The sequence below is a fragment of the Littorina saxatilis genome, linkage group LG3 (assembly GCF_037325665.1).
Source record: "Littorina saxatilis isolate snail1 linkage group LG3, US_GU_Lsax_2.0, whole genome shotgun sequence".
In the NCBI taxonomy this organism is placed as follows: domain Eukaryota; kingdom Metazoa; phylum Mollusca; class Gastropoda; order Littorinimorpha; family Littorinidae; genus Littorina; species Littorina saxatilis.
Window position 1 is genome coordinate 49,950,937 of NC_090247.1, and position 15,745 is coordinate 49,966,681.

The following is a 15,745-nucleotide window of genomic DNA, read 5'->3' on the forward strand; positions in this document are numbered from 1 at the left end:
CGATAGATTCGCTGATTTGTGTTATGCCGGAAGTCGTCATCAACACGAACACAATGATTGCAGAAGCAAACTCTGTACCTACACGACCGAGACACAAGACTGATTATTTCACAGCTGCAATGTGAATAGAGAACAGACGTTTTGGGTAAGCTTACTCACGTCAGGTCTTCACTGACAAGCTAGGAACAGACGGAAAATTCCGAACAAAAGTAAATGACGTCAAAGTCTCTTCGCTTTGCGTGTAACTTTGTCATGACGTCTTTTTGTGACGACAGTATCCGCTGGCTGGCTGGCGGTTGAGGCTTCGTCTTCAGCTCTAACACGCACGCAGACAGTCAGGCAGGTCTAATCTGCACCAGCGGTGTTGGAAGGTTTTGATTTAGAAACACTCGAATGTTACTTCGACGAGATAAACGAACCAAAAGTCAAAAGTGTGCCCCAAATTCGGAAAATATTCTTTCAAAACGGCACTGTATAAACCATCAACATCACTGTGAGAAAATAAACAATACAAACACAACCAGTTTCCCTGTGGACTTTCCCACAACCTGACCTGCAAAAATCCTCTGCGTGCGTGTGATGATGCGGGAAATAACTAGCGCGCTGGCTGGCTGTTCTATCAGGCTGCGTGTTGCCCCGCCGGTGTGAATACCTCCCACCGCCAAGTCGTTTTTGTGGTTTATTTCGCATTTAGGTCCCAGGTAATATTATGAAGTTTTAATACGATCAATCGGACCTATTATCAAGTTAGTGTATCAACTTTTGAACGAACTGCGCCCAGTAGTTTCCCAGCAATAAGCTGTTAAGTGGAGAAAGACACACACACAGACAGACACACGATTAAAATCTGCTGAGCCCAAGTACGGGGATAATCATCTACAATCAATGTTGGAAATTCCACACTTAAACACACACACACACATACACTGAGACACACGACACATCCTGTACATCCTGCCATCTCTTAAACAGGACATGCAGAGACAGTTGTCATCATCCGCCTTCAGGCTTGGCTGGGTTATTCGACAGGCTAGTTTTTCAAGAAACCGCTGACACTGACTTTGATTAACACAACACAGTACTTGGTTCTCTCTCCGGGCAGTAAATTGTTTGCAGCAAGGATTTTCCAAGTCAAGTTCTTGCCGCCTGGTTTAAAAAAAATACACGTTCATCTTGAAAAAAGACTGGTAAGATTGATTATATCTCGCTGTTGTCACTTTGTATGTTATACAAATGTAATTTTATTGTCCAGCTGCCACTTTGGCGCGTCAGTGTGTGAGTGTCAGTGTGTGTGTCAGTTTGTGTATATGTGTGTGTGTGTGTCATTGTGTGTGTGTGTGTGTGTCACAGTGTGTGTGCCTCTGTGTGTGTGTGTGTGTGTGTGTGTGCAGCTTGTCAATATGATTATTGAGAATTATTATTTCGCTTGTAGTAACAGTAAATTTAACAGCACAGAGATGTTTTGTGGAATTTATTGAAACACGACTGTTTTCTCTACCTTCACAAACAAACAATATAAATGTACCAATTGTCTTCCCTATTGTCAGTATGACCAGAGTCTCTGGAATGACCATTATCGCATGAGACCTCGGGACTCCAAAAACTCGTCTGAAATTCACTGTAAAGACTGAAATAAAGACAGCTTCGCGTAATACTTTTTGATTGTTGCCGATTATATTTTATTGGTTGCAGTGGACGTGTAGAAACCAACACTTGCAGAGAATGTATGTGTGTGTGTGTGTGTGTGTACGTGTGTGTGTGTGTGTGTATGTGTGTGTGTGTGTGTGTGTGTGTGTGTATGTGTGTGAAAACCGCGTGAAAACTGTATGTATGCGTCTGTCTGTGTCTCTGTGTCGGTGTCAGTTTGTATTGGCGATTTAAAAAAAATTCTTAGCTAGGTGTACGCTTTTCAGATGCCGTCACTTAGAGAGTACGGGCTTCTGGTAGCCCTGGGACTTCTGACAGCCCTGGTGTTTCAAGGCTACTACTTCCCGGGAACACCGGGGCAGACTACCTCGCAGTGTGATTGTCGACCAGACGAAGCTGATCCTGTTGTGAACCAGTTCGACCCTGAGAAATCAGAAACGCTTTTTCCTGCGGTAAGTATACACATTTGCATTCTGCATCGAGTCACCTGCCTTAGGATGAAAACTACAGTTTGTACACGTCAACTGAGAAATCGGAGACGTCATTTAGGCTACGTAGAAATTTTGAAGTTAACGTTTGACGAACGTTCCCTAACGCAATGTTGATGTGTACAAAATATGGCATCTGTCGTGTTCAAACCACTGCACACACAAACACAAACACACACACACACACACACACACACACACACACACACACACACACACACACACACACACACACACACACTACAAGTGTACAGTCAGAGGGTCCCGGTGTTTCACCCCGTTGTGACCCCCACTGAACGTGACACCCGGGGGTCATTTTCGTATTTGATAATACAAACAGATCCCAAAAGGATCCCAACCCACTGTGCGCACTGTACCCACCTAGCCTTCACCCTGAAATGTGTGTGGTGTGTGTGTGTGCGTGTGTGCCGCCTGTGTGTGTGTGTGTGTGTGTGTGTGTGTGTTTGTGCGTGTGTATGTGTGTGTTCGTGTGTGTGTGTGTTTGTGTGTGTGTGTGTGTGTGTGTGTGTGTGTGTGTGTGTGTGTGTGTGTGTGTCAAATCGACGCCCATCCCAAAATGACCCCCACCTAATTGTTTGCCCAGAAGCCTATCATACTAGAAGTAAGTGTCTACTATTACCAGCAGTCGACACGCGGTGATACATAAGCCCTTTCCTTGGGGATATCCCGTACTAAAAATAGAATACGGAATACGCACTATATTTGATTTTCAATACACGACTCAAAACCTTTGGGATAAATCAAAAAGAATAACATACAAGTACATATAGTTCAGAAAAGAAGAAAAAAAGTTTAAAAATCATTATTTACAAAAGTCTTTCGGGACTCGAACTCGAGACCACCGGGTTTGGAGGCAAACGTCTTACCACCGAGCAACAAGGCTTACACAATCGAGACGTGAAAACTAAGACTTGAAGTACCAACATAACTGCCATGTGCCCGAGTTTTCGAATCGACCATTTGTTGACTCGTGGTTTTCCCCGTTCGTATTTGAATTTTGTACGTTTTCTTGATATCATCAATACATGTAGTCGCAGTGTTGCCTATAGGGCAATCTATTTTCACCAAAGACGATGTCACGGTTACTAAAAACAAAACAAAGAATGGGTAATTCTGAAAGTACTCAATAATTATGCAACTTTTTACATTTAGTCAAGTTTTGACTAAATGTTTTAACATAGAGGGGGAATCGAGACGAGGGTCATGGTGTATGTGTGTGTGTGTGTGTGTGTGTGTGTGTGTGTGTGTGTGTCTGTGTGTGGGTGTCTGTGTGTGTGTCTGAGCGTGTGTGTGTGTAGAGCGATTCAGACCAAACTACTGGACCGATCTTTATGAAACTTTACATGAGAGTTCCTGGGAATGATATCCCCGCGGCCCGGACATTTTTTTCTTTTTTTCGATAAATACCTTTGATGACGTCATATCCGGCTTTTTGTAAAAGTTGAGGCGGCACTGTCACACCCTCATTTTTCAATCAAATTGATTGAAATTTTGGCCAAGCAATCTTCGACGAAGGCCGGACTTCGGTATTGCATTTCAGTTTGGTGGCTTAAAAATAAATTAATGACTTTTGTCATTAAAAATCTGAAAATTGTAAAGAAAATTTTTTTTTTTAAAAACGATCCAAATCTACGTTTATCTTATTCTTCATCAATTTCTGATTTCCAAAAACATATAAATATGTTATATTTGGATTAAAAACAAGCTCTGAAATTGCAGGTAGGTGGACTGAAAGTAGTGTGTGAACAGAACAGAACCAATTCTGTCTGTTTACCATCGCATGAAGGCAGGAAAGAGATCGTCGTCAGATTGAATTACAATAACATTAACATGCTTCCATTTGAAACTTCTCGGTCTTCATCGTGGATTGACGCCCTCCCAAAGTCTCCGTCGGGCTTCAATTAGCTTTGGTCGGGCGTCAATCCACGATGACGACCTCGAAGTTTTAAATGGAAGCATGTTAATGTGTAATTAATTTTTTTTGTTAACTGTGTGTTTCCATGTTGATGTTCAGAAGAGGAACTTTTTTTCTTGTTTCTTCCTAAAGCAGACACAAGAATACAGACTTATAATTCTTACTACGAAACATCTTAACTACTTTTCATTTTAACGAATTCCACAGAGCATTATCATCTCAACCTCACCCCCTGCCCTCCTCTCTTTATTTTTAATTTTTTTAATTTATTTCTTTTTAATGGCTTAACACCGTAGGACTTTTAATATTAATTTTACTACTACATGTTTGATTGTCTTTATAAAACCTTTTCTTGAACATATATGGTGGGTAAAGACACTGGTGATTTGCATTTCTTCAAACCGGTGTCTTGTGCCTTTGCTTGTTCCAAGCTGTAGTGCAACAAGGGTCTGTCGTTCGTTTGAATGATTTAGGTCAGTCTGACTTAGTTTGATATGCACGAGAAAAATGTAGGGTGACTGTTTTTGTTGTTGTTGTTTTTTCCCCCGTCTGGTGGACACTCGGTTTGAAATGGTCGGCGTATGTTGCGTTCGACATTCTAAAGTTTTTTTCCGCTTAAAAACAAAATGTACATGTTCAATGCTCTACTACATCCGAGGAACCACGTGACACATCCTGTATCTATATATATATATATATATACGACTTGTGTCTGTCTGTGTGTGTGTGTGTGTGTGTGTGTGTGTGTGTGTGTGTGTGTGTGTGTGTGTTCGCGATGCACGGCCAAAGTTCTCGATGGATCTGCTTCAAATTTGGTGGGCATATTCAGGTAGACCCCGGACACAACCTGGTCGATGAGAATTTTCAACACGTGCTCTCAGCGCGCAGCGCTGAACCGATTTTGGTTTTTCTGTTCATCTTCCCAGATCCATTCCCAGTAACTCTTCCTTATCTTCTCCAGTGTTTTGCGTTTATCTCCCTTCCTTCGTGTGGCGTCAATCCATATTCCCGTTACTATTTTTAGAAGGTCACTGTCCACAACGCTCAATCCATATTCCCGTTACTATTTTTAGAAGTTTTCCTTCGTGTGGCGTCAATCGCGTACGGTGCGCCACTCACCCGGCGAAGCCGGCGTACGGTGCGCCACTCACCCGGCGAAGCCGGGTATTCGGCTCTACTTCTTTCCGGCGAAGCCGGCTACCCGGCGAAGCGGGTATTCATCTAGTTCAAAATATGTAAAGAAATCATGAACCACGATCGTGCTATTCACTCATTCTCAATAAGTAGCGACCACTTGATTTTCAAAAAAGGCAAAAACCACTTTCTGGCTTTTTCGCATACACTTGGTGGTTTTGTTTAGCTTGATTGATCACCAACATGGGAAATTGGGTGCCCAGCAGAAAAAAATCTTCAGTTTTCATTAGATCCACATTGTAAGATGACCAACTAAAATGGTGCGCCCCGCTAGCGCTACGTGTCGTTTATGCTATAAGTATCGTTTGCGCTGTTTTCTGTTGTGCTATCGACACAAATTGCCGAAAACAGTAGTGCTATCGGCACGTAGTGCTATTGACACAATTCACAAGTGCCATTATCACTACGTCTCAAAAGCACTGCGTGTCAATATCACTATTTTGTGAAAAACCAAAGTACTGTAGCGCTACGTGTCGATAGCGCTACGTGTCGATAGCGCTACGCCGGTGTCGATAGCACTACTCCATGTTCAAACTGCAGATATTTCCCTTTGTGTGTGTATGTATGTGTGTGCGTGAGTATGTGTGTGTGCATATGTGTGTGTGTGTGTGTGTGTGTGTGTGTGTGTGTGTGTGTGTGTGTGTGCGTGTGTGTGTGTGTGTGTGTGTGTGTGTGTGTGTGTGTGTGTTTTAAAACGACAAAGTGTGTCGTTTTGTACACCGTTTTATGTCCAGAGATAGAAGCGTGGGATGGGGGGGAGGGGGGGTTGGGGGGGGGGGGGGGGTGAAAAACAGATGCTATTCTCCCCTTTCACCCAAAAGCACACTTAAAGGTCCTTGTCTACATTTTTATACCGAAATCGCCATTTGACCATTAAAATGCAGAGTCTATTATCTACACATATCTACAATACACCCCCTTTCGATCAGGAAAGACGAAGCCGTTTGAAAATACATTATAGTATTCCAGCGTAGTACTCATAGAAGGATATGCTTATTTGGAAAATGCCAAGCGCGAAACTCCTCTCAAATCCCGTGCATTTCGTGCGTTTAAAAAAAAGCGTGGACTGCGCTCCAGTGTTGCTGCACTTGTTTGGGCGTGGCTATAAGCATAGTGACATGAATTTGATTGGTCAGTATTTTTAGGCAAAGCACATGTTCTCAGCAAACAGAAAACAAAATATTGGAAGCGTGAGTCACGCTACCCAAAAATAAAATCTTTTTTTACATATATTTTTTTTCTATAACTTTTTTCCCCATGGTTCATTCATCATCTGACATAACTTTTTAGCAAAATCTAACCATAAGATTATTGAAAAAAAGCAAAAATGTAGACGACCACCTTTAAGTTATGTGGGGGTATCGGACGGATGTTAAGCAGTGGGCCCTGTGATGGGGGATGATTTGACCGTGCGTTTGGGGAACAAATACAGATTGTGGGGGTCATCCAAGGTGGCCTGCCGCCCCCCCCCCCCCACACTCCACCCCCAGACTAGGGATACCAAATGGTCCCCCGGGGGCTACTCATATGTAACGGTTAGAACGGTGTTACCGGTACCCAAACTGTGTCTTTTCATCACAGGTAGCACTGTATTTTTATTTCATTCAAATTGTTCGTGTTTTCAGCTGAACTCAAACTACAAAGGCCTCTTTAAGACCCGCACGGAGATTTTTAAGATGAACTGGTGCCTGGCAAATCCAGATCGCTGTCAAGACGGGACGTTCCCTACAGAAGGTCATGAGGCGGAGTTCGTCAGAAGCTATAGCAAAGACTACGACGCTGACCAGAATAAGACGGACGAATGGTATCGTTGTACAACATTTCGTACGCTTATTGCTGAGATAAAGGGCGATAACGATCGCTGTTGTCAGACGTAAGTTAATGTCCCTGTCTGTCTGTCAGTCAGTCTGTCTATTAGGCTACAATGATATCGGTGGTGTCGTTTCCTGAACCTTACACGTTGTTTTGACCACATGATCTTTTCATTTTTACAAAGAAAACACTCAACAACAATTTGTAAAAATGGTCTCATAACAATCGTGTTTTATTCTAAAGATATTCGTCACTGAATGTGTACTTGTTTCCCTATCATTCATCTTTAAGTTGCCCCCCTTGATTTTCATTTTTCAACATTTCTGAGAAAAAAAATGTCCACCTCTAATCAATGCTATAGAGAAAACTAGGAAGACGCAGAGTGCAGACATCTTAATTCCTTCTTTTGAATACTTTTCGAAGGATACCACCATGCAATTTATTTCTTTTAAAACCCTCGCCGAATATTGTTAGTACGCTCCGCTTAACTTAAAGGCAGAGTAAGCCTCCCGTAAACCATCACAGATACGGTCAGGCTTTTACACACAGTACAAACACCATTTCATTTAAACACTCACCAATTGAGAACATCCTAGGTGCCCTCCGTAAAGAGCGAACAATTTTCAAAGAATTTATTTTTGCGTGGTTTATCTTACCCCTGAGCCATCGTGAACCCGTGTGATCCAGTTTTCCCTTTTCACAATGCAGTCGTCATAGTTAGTCATTTGAATGCGACTCGACGTGAGCTTATCTACAATAGCACGTTTTTTTTATGCACGAAACAACGGCTGTGGTTCACAAGAACTCTAGCGATGTCTTTTGACTGTTGAGAGGAACGGCGATTTGCATTGATAAACCGGCCGTCGTCTGCTACGACCCTTGCGTGACCCTGCTTCCGGGCTTTTCTTTTTTTAAACTTTCACAACTTCGAATTGTTCTGATCTTGTCTTGATGAAAAACGAATTCTTTTATGATTAAAGAATGTTTGTGTAACAAGCTGTCAATTTATTATTTAGATTTTAAAAGTTAGGTCTAGCGCAAAAACGAGGCGCCGTTGTTGTTAACGGAACAAGTCTACGAAAATAAATTCTTTGAAAATGTCTCACGCTCGACAGAAAGCAGCCAGGATGTTCCCGTTCGGTGAGCGTTCAAATGGAAGTATGCTTGTACTGTATTTAGACGCTCGGGGAGCTCTGTGATGGTTTACGGGAGGCTTACTGTGCCTTTAATATTTGTCGAAATATTCAACATGTATGACGTGTGTGTTTGTGCATGTGTGCGAGTGGTGTGTGTGTGTGTGTGTGTGTGTGTGTGTGTGTGTGTGTGTGTGTGTGTGTGTGTGTGTATCTGTATGTGTGTGCGTGTGTGTATTTGTGTGTGTGTGTGTATGTTTATGTGTGTGTCTGTGTGTGCGAGTGTGTGCGTGTGCGTGTGTGTGTGTGTGTGTGTGTATTTGTGTGTGTATGTGTGCGTGTGTGTGTGTGTGTGTGTTTGTGTGTATGTGTGCGCGCGCGCGTGTGTGTGTGTGTGTGTGTGTGTGTGTGTGTGTGTTACTAACTATAGTTATTTGTCGGAAGACATTCAACATGACCAAGAATATGTTCACATTCCTACTGCAGTGTCCATTAATCATTTGTCGTATTGTTGAACAGACAGTATTCATTTTCTATTGCCAATGGAAATGATGGAATCCTGGGGCCGAACGGAGGTAATTACATCTTCCCGTCGTATAACTTGACTTACCAGTACGTCTACATCGGTGAATGTTACGGGTAAGTAATGCAGATGAGATCGAACTCAACACTAAATGAGTCCGTTTCCTAAAGACGTCATAAGCATTTATTCATGTTTACCAGTCATGAACAAACCCAACAATAACACTGAACAACAGCAACAACAACAAAACGTTACAATAATCAATATACAGGTTATCTGGACTGTTGCAGAGTAAAAACATACATATGGTAATATTCACGGTACATCACACAATGCTCACTTGCTCTATTTGTGAAGCTTTGTAGTCTGTGCTCGTAGCAAACACTAAGGTTATAATTATGCGCTATGACCGGAAAACGCAACATTCTGACGCTATCATGGATGACATAATGCCCCATAAAACGCAAACAAAGTTTAGCTCTAGGACTCGTATTACTTTATCGTTATTTTTTAAGGAGTGTCATTTCCAAAACTAAATAAGTCTCGTTATTTAATTGAATGTAAAACGGTGAAAACAAATTAGATGATTGGCAACCAGGTAGAAAATAAGACCACCTGGAGATACCCACAGGTACCCCACATTCCTTCAGTTTTCTACAATCGCCACGTTAGAACCAAAGTTTAGATGTCAAATTCTAATGCAACAAAACGTGCGGGTCAGAACGATCGATCAGGCTGTTCTCGTGGTCTACTTTTGTAATTTATATACCGAGCAACAAAAGAAACGCGAAAAAATTCGTCATTGTTTCAGTGATTGACAAAATCTCAAACAATTATAGAGTTAGAATTAATAAACCACAAAAGCTTGATGAAGGCATGTTTGACCTTGCTTTTGTGTGATTATTTTGATGCTGTGACTGTTTTAACACACGGGACAAGCAGGTTTAACGTTAAACACATAATGCGCGCTCGCAGCACGTGCAAGTGGAGCAGGATAAATCTGATGTGTGAGATGTGTTCACTAATGCATTAGCAACCTTAAGAGACCATGGCACGATTGCTGCCAGTCTCACTTTTGAAACAGCCAGGATGCCAAGATTGACACCACCAAAATGCCATGTCGATTTAAAGCTGAGGATGATCTAGAAGCGCTGGCATGTGCTTTAAACGTGCACATGTCAACAGTCTATCACCTTCAGCAATGTTCTGTTGACATTGGAAGCACTGCAGTTATGCAACGCGATGGATTTTTCGTATTATCCCAATAAGACAAGATCGCAATTTCCTGCCACAACGTCTTCGAGATCGATTCAATACAGCTACAGACACTACCAGGAACATCATTGGAAGCCACCAGTATCCGATCAGTGGCCAGTGAGCGCGATGAAGACTGACTGAGTGAGCCCTCCAAAACTTCGTTAACGTAAAACCTGCTTGTCCCGTGTGTTGAAACAGTCGCAGCATCAAAATAATCACACGACAGCTATGTCAAACATGCCTTCATCAAACGTTTGTGGTTTGATAATCCTAACTCTATAATTGTTCGAGATTTTGTCAATCAAACATTGCAGAATTGATTCGCGTTTCTTTTGTTGCTCGTTACAATCTTACGGCGGCCAACTGGCTGTTACACGTGGAGTTACATAATTATAGATTTGATGAAGAGCATACACGTATCAGAGACTGTAGAGTACACAGACTGTGTACTCTATTGTCTCTGCACGTATTCCAAACACTTTACCTTGTTCAGGGGCAGCGATGGAGCGTGTGGCATCAGCCAGGTGAGTGGACAGTGCTGTCAGAAGAAACGACCGGTCACCCTGTTAACCCAGGATAAAGGAACACTATCCTACGCCTTCTTACCCTTCGACGTGAATTCTACCTGCTCCTGCCAAAACATTTGCTAGTGATTTTGAATTGGAGGGAAACGGAGCTGCAACGAACAGCAACAACAGCAGTAACTCAGTGCACAAGCAAACGGCGAACGCATAATTAACACAAACTTCAAAGTTAAGCAACCTTTTTTTTACATTAATTTTAGTAAAGTTTTGGACTAAATGTTTTAAGGGGAGACAGGGTAGGCAAACACTTTTTGAGTCACTTGAGAAAAAGTGACTCTATGTAATCGGTCAGTGTTAGTCTGTCCGGCCGGCCGTCCGTAGACACCACCTTAACGTTGGACTTTTCTCGGAAACTATCAAAGCGATCGGGCTCATATTTTGTTTAGTCGTGACCTCCAATGACCTCTACACTTTAACGATGGTTTCGTTGACCTTTGACCTTTTTCAAGGTCACAGGTCAGCGTCAAAGGAAAAATTAGACATTTTATATCTTTGACAAAGTTCATCGGATGTGATTGAAACTTTGTAGGATTATTCTTTACATCAAAGTATTTACATCTGTAGCCTTTTACGAACGTTATCAGAAAAACAAGGGAGATAACTAGCCTTTTCTGTTCGGCAACACACAACTTAACGTTGGGCTTTTCTCGGAAACTATAAAAGTGACCGGGCTCAAATTTTATGTGAACGTGACTCATTGTGTTGTGAATAGCAATTTCTTCCTGTCCATCTGATGCCTCATATAATATTCAGAACTGCGAAAGTGACTCGATCGAGCGTTTGCTCTTCTTGTTTCTTTTCTTTTTGAAACAGTTTGCTGCTTGTTTGATTTTTGCAAGCAGAATAACTTAATTAAGGGAAACCATTTTAAATTTTGAGTGAAAAGCAAATTTTTTGGGTTTTATTCACCAAAAACTGAGAAAAACATCATAAAATGTGCTTATTTTTAAAATGTTGCAGTTTGTGAACCAGTGCATGTTTTTAACCAATTTTTCTTCTTTGCAGCGATATGTGTGTGTTTAATAATTCTGTGTATCGAAAAGCATTTCTAAGCAATATATTATTTTAATTTAGCATTTTCAGTTACCAGTCCAGTCCTGATAAGAAAATATACATGAGATCCTAACTGTCAGACTCATAAAAACCCAACCAATGCACTGAACTCTTATTCCATACACAAAACTGACGCTTTCCAAATCATAAACAACATAAACAACAAGAGGCGAAGCCTTCAAGGCTCACGTAAGAAATCGACAAACAGTAACACAAACTCAATCACTCCGTCACACACACACACACACACACACACACACACACACACACACACACACACACACACACACACACACACACACACACACACACACACACACACACACACACACACACAGTAAGCATAGGTGACACTGTGCAAGAAAGCGAGACACTAGATCTAGATATGTCTGTCTGCATGTCACATGTGTAGCCTACTTACAGGGACACGACTGCCAACTAGTCTCGGCCCGCTCAAAATAACAATGACCGAGACTTTCAGTAATTCCTTCGCGTGACGTCTAACCCTCTTACGCCATAATGTGACGTCTTCAAATGTTAAAGTTTCTATCACATACACACACACATACACACGCACAGACAGACAAAGTTTACCATCGCATAGGCTACACTTACGTGAGCCAAAAATAAAACAAATCCATCAAGCCATTCAAAAGTTGCAACATTTTAATTACAGATTTTTGTCTGAAAATTACATTCAGAGAAAACAGCATTTGAAAGATTCCAACCAGTACCTCAATAAACTAGTAGCACAGTGCAGCCCGAATTGATATGTTTTTATAAGAATAACCACTTTAAATCCTACATACGTGAGAGAGACACCCGTGAGATAATAATCGTTCAAATCACACGTGTGTATATCATGTAAATGAGGTCATGTCAAGCAAGTCTGGCAGGGACCTGTTTTTCCACTGCTTATGATGCCAAAGTCACCGAGACAAACGTCATTATAGAAACACAAATTGCGCTCGCTAATTACCCTCGATGAATCTTTAGAACTAACACGTCACGCCACACTTTCAGGGTGACGTTTCTTTGCTTTGACGTAATAGATTGCACGAGGCTTTAGAAGAGATCGAGGTTCTAAAACAAGCGTCTTCAATTTAGCTGCCTCGAATGCAGGACATTTTCAGTAAAATACACGTAAGTACAGTATGTAGGATAAACAGAATACTACATGGCTTGCTGTTCCGTACCAGATTTACACTCGGTGCTTTTTCAAATAGTGAACAGCTCGCTTTCGCTCGCAGTTCAATATTTTTAAAAAAAACCTCGTGTAAATCTGGTACGACACAGCAAGCCATGTAGTATTCTCTATTACTATGATGGGGAAATGATTTGACAATCAAATTATCCGGACTTTTTTTTAACATCATTTGAAAACGCATCTATGTTAGTGCAGATATGAATCGAAACAAAACTGTCAGACTCATAAAAACACAAGGGATCCACTGAACTCTTATTCCACACACAGAAATGGTGCTTCACAAATCATAAACAACATATACAAAATTGGAACAAATCCATCTAGCCAGTCAAAAGTTGCAACATTTTAATTACCACATTATGTCTCAAATTACACATAGAGAAAACAGCATGTAAAAAAAGTCCCACCAGTTCCTCAGTAAACTAGTACCACAGTAAAGGTTGAATTAATGGGGTGTTTTTTTAATCAGAATAACACTTTAACTATGAAGGGGAAATGATTTGATAATCAAATTATCTGATTTTTTTATTTAAAAAAAAATCATATGAAAACATTAAAAAAGTCAATAATCTGTGTTTGTGCTGATATGAAAATATGGATCAGAACCAAACTGTCACCGCCCTGATATGGCCCTTCGTGGTCGGCTGGGCGTTAAGCAAACAAACAAACAAACAAACCAAACTGTCAGACTCATAAAAACCCAACGGATGCACTGATTTCTTATTCCATTGCACAGAAATGATGCTTCACAAATCATCAACAACATTACATGTATACACAAATGGAACAATTTAGCTTTCAAGCCATTTAAAAGTTGCAACATTTTAATTACAGTATTTCTGTGCTCAATCCTTACACTGCAGTAATTTTCTGTAAAGCTGAATGTCCCTTTCCTTCCAAGTTCATGTACCAACATGGTCATAAGAGGATTATTTTAAATGCAACTTTACCACCCGAAGAGTTGCAAACACCAGGGGAAGAGTAAACAACTGCAGACTTGAATGGACACTCATATGCACTCCAGATGCAGGGCCTGTGCAAATCCTTGGGCTGATGCATCACCTTCTTTCATAATCGGACTGCTATCAGACAAGAATTCAGTACAGGATACACCTTGCAGCAATAGATTGAGCTGATCAATGTTGACAATAACCCAACACATGTCAGCTGAGTGACTTGCACAGTATCAGTATCTATATCTGCTTGTGATGGGTCAGGAGAAGATGGCAAAGTATTTGTATCTTCTTATGGTTGGTCAGAAGATGGCAAAGCTGATGTTTCTGCTGTGGAAGAGGGTAGTTCCGGTTTATCAATCAATCAATCAATGAGTCTTATATCGCGCATATTCCGTGGGTACAGTTCTAGGCGCTCTGCAGTGATGCCGTGTGAGATGAAATTTTATACAGCCAGTAGATTGCAGCCATTTCGGCGCATATTTACCTTTTACGGCCTATTATTCCAAGTCACACGGGTATAGGTAGACAATTATTAATTTTGCCAGGAAAGACCCTTTTGTCAATCGTGGGATCTTTAACGTGCACACCCAATGTAGTGTACACGGGGGGAGGTTCGGACACCGAAGAGAGTCTGCACACAAAGTTGACTCTGTGAAATAAATTTCCGCCGAACCTGGGATCGAACTCACGCTGACAGCGGCCAACTGAATACAAATCCAGCGCGCTACCAACTGAGCTATATCCCCGCCCCAAACTTTCCAATCAGGTCAATCTTTCTCCTCGCTGCCACCACAAGAGGACTGACTCTCCCCTTGCTCCAACCTAATACATACACAAACACTGATTTAATACTTGATACAACTGTCCATGGTTTTTGTTTGTAATAAGCTGCAAATGTTAAGACTCAAGCAATACATAAACGTCAACAAGTGCTTGTACTTTATTTTGCTAATGACCATGTCACATGGGGTGTACCTCAACTTTTTGGCTAGGCCGGCAAATCAGAAATCCCAATTGGCCCCCAACCACTGAACCAGGCGGGTTTTCTTACAACCACCTCAGCGGCTCGTACCCACATATGTCGGTTGACGAACACACACACACACACACACACACACACACACACACACACACACACACACACACACACACACACACACACACACACACACACACACAAAAGACATTAATTTAACAGTGACTCATACTAATAATGCATAATATTATTAATAACGTGTTTTCTTTTTCTTTTAATAATGCATACATCATTACATGTGGATTCGCACTACTTATTAATACCCAAACACACACAACTTAATGACAAAAAAGTGTATGTTTTAATATATATAACAAGAGGCGAAGCCTTCAAGGCTCACGTAAGAAATCGACAAACAGTAACACAAATTCAATCACTCCGTCACACATACACACACACACACACACACACACACACACACACACACACACACACACACACACACACAGTAAGCATAGGTGAAACTGTGCAAGAAAGCCAGACCCTGGATCTGCCAACTAGTCTCGGCCCGCTCACAATAAGAATGACCGAGACTTTCAGTAATTCCTTTGCGTGACGTCTGACCCTCTTACGTCATAATGTGACGTCTTCAAATAGTTTCTATCACACACGTCAAACACTTTTGACCGAGACGTAATCTTCTTATGCGAGCTTTATCCATAGACTCGGAAATGTTAAAGTTTCTATCACACACACACGCACGCACGCACGCACGCACGCACAGACAGACAAAGTTTATCATCGCATAGGCTACACTTACGTGAGCCAATAATAAATAATTGAAAATAAAAGCAGCCACGAAAAAGCAAAAGAAATCAAAGTATTCTCACCCTGTCACACACTAAACCTCACTGAAGGTTATCCCATATACTGTATATATATATATATACGACTTGTGTCTGTGTGTCTCTGTGTGTGT

At 41.4% G+C, this 15,745-nt stretch overlaps 2 protein-coding genes across 2 annotated transcripts in view; one reads left to right on the forward strand and one right to left on the reverse strand.

Annotated features, from left to right (window-relative positions):
* Window positions 1-302: 302 nt before the first annotated feature.
* Window positions 303-15,745, forward strand: part of LOC138962562 (uncharacterized) — a 17,465-nt gene continuing 2,022 nt past the window's right edge. Inside the window, exons 1-5 of the mRNA XM_070334417.1 lie at window positions 303-1,187; window positions 1,914-2,099; window positions 6,891-7,138; window positions 8,730-8,849; window positions 10,484-15,745. The exon at window positions 10,484-15,745 is cut by the window's right edge and continues 2,022 nt beyond it. Of these exons, the coding sequence (XP_070190518.1) occupies window positions 1,914-2,099; window positions 6,891-7,138; window positions 8,730-8,849; window positions 10,484-10,640 (711 nt within the window). The 5' untranslated portion in view covers window positions 303-1,187 and the 3' untranslated portion in view covers window positions 10,641-15,745. The remainder of the gene's footprint in view (window positions 1,188-1,913; window positions 2,100-6,890; window positions 7,139-8,729; window positions 8,850-10,483) is intronic.
* LOC138961227 (uncharacterized) overlaps window positions 14,558-15,745 on the reverse strand; it is a 14,476-nt gene continuing 13,288 nt past the window's right edge. The window contains exon 2 of the mRNA XM_070332827.1: window positions 14,558-14,612. Coding sequence (XP_070188928.1) covers window positions 14,558-14,612 — 55 coding nt within the window. The remainder of the gene's footprint in view (window positions 14,613-15,745) is intronic.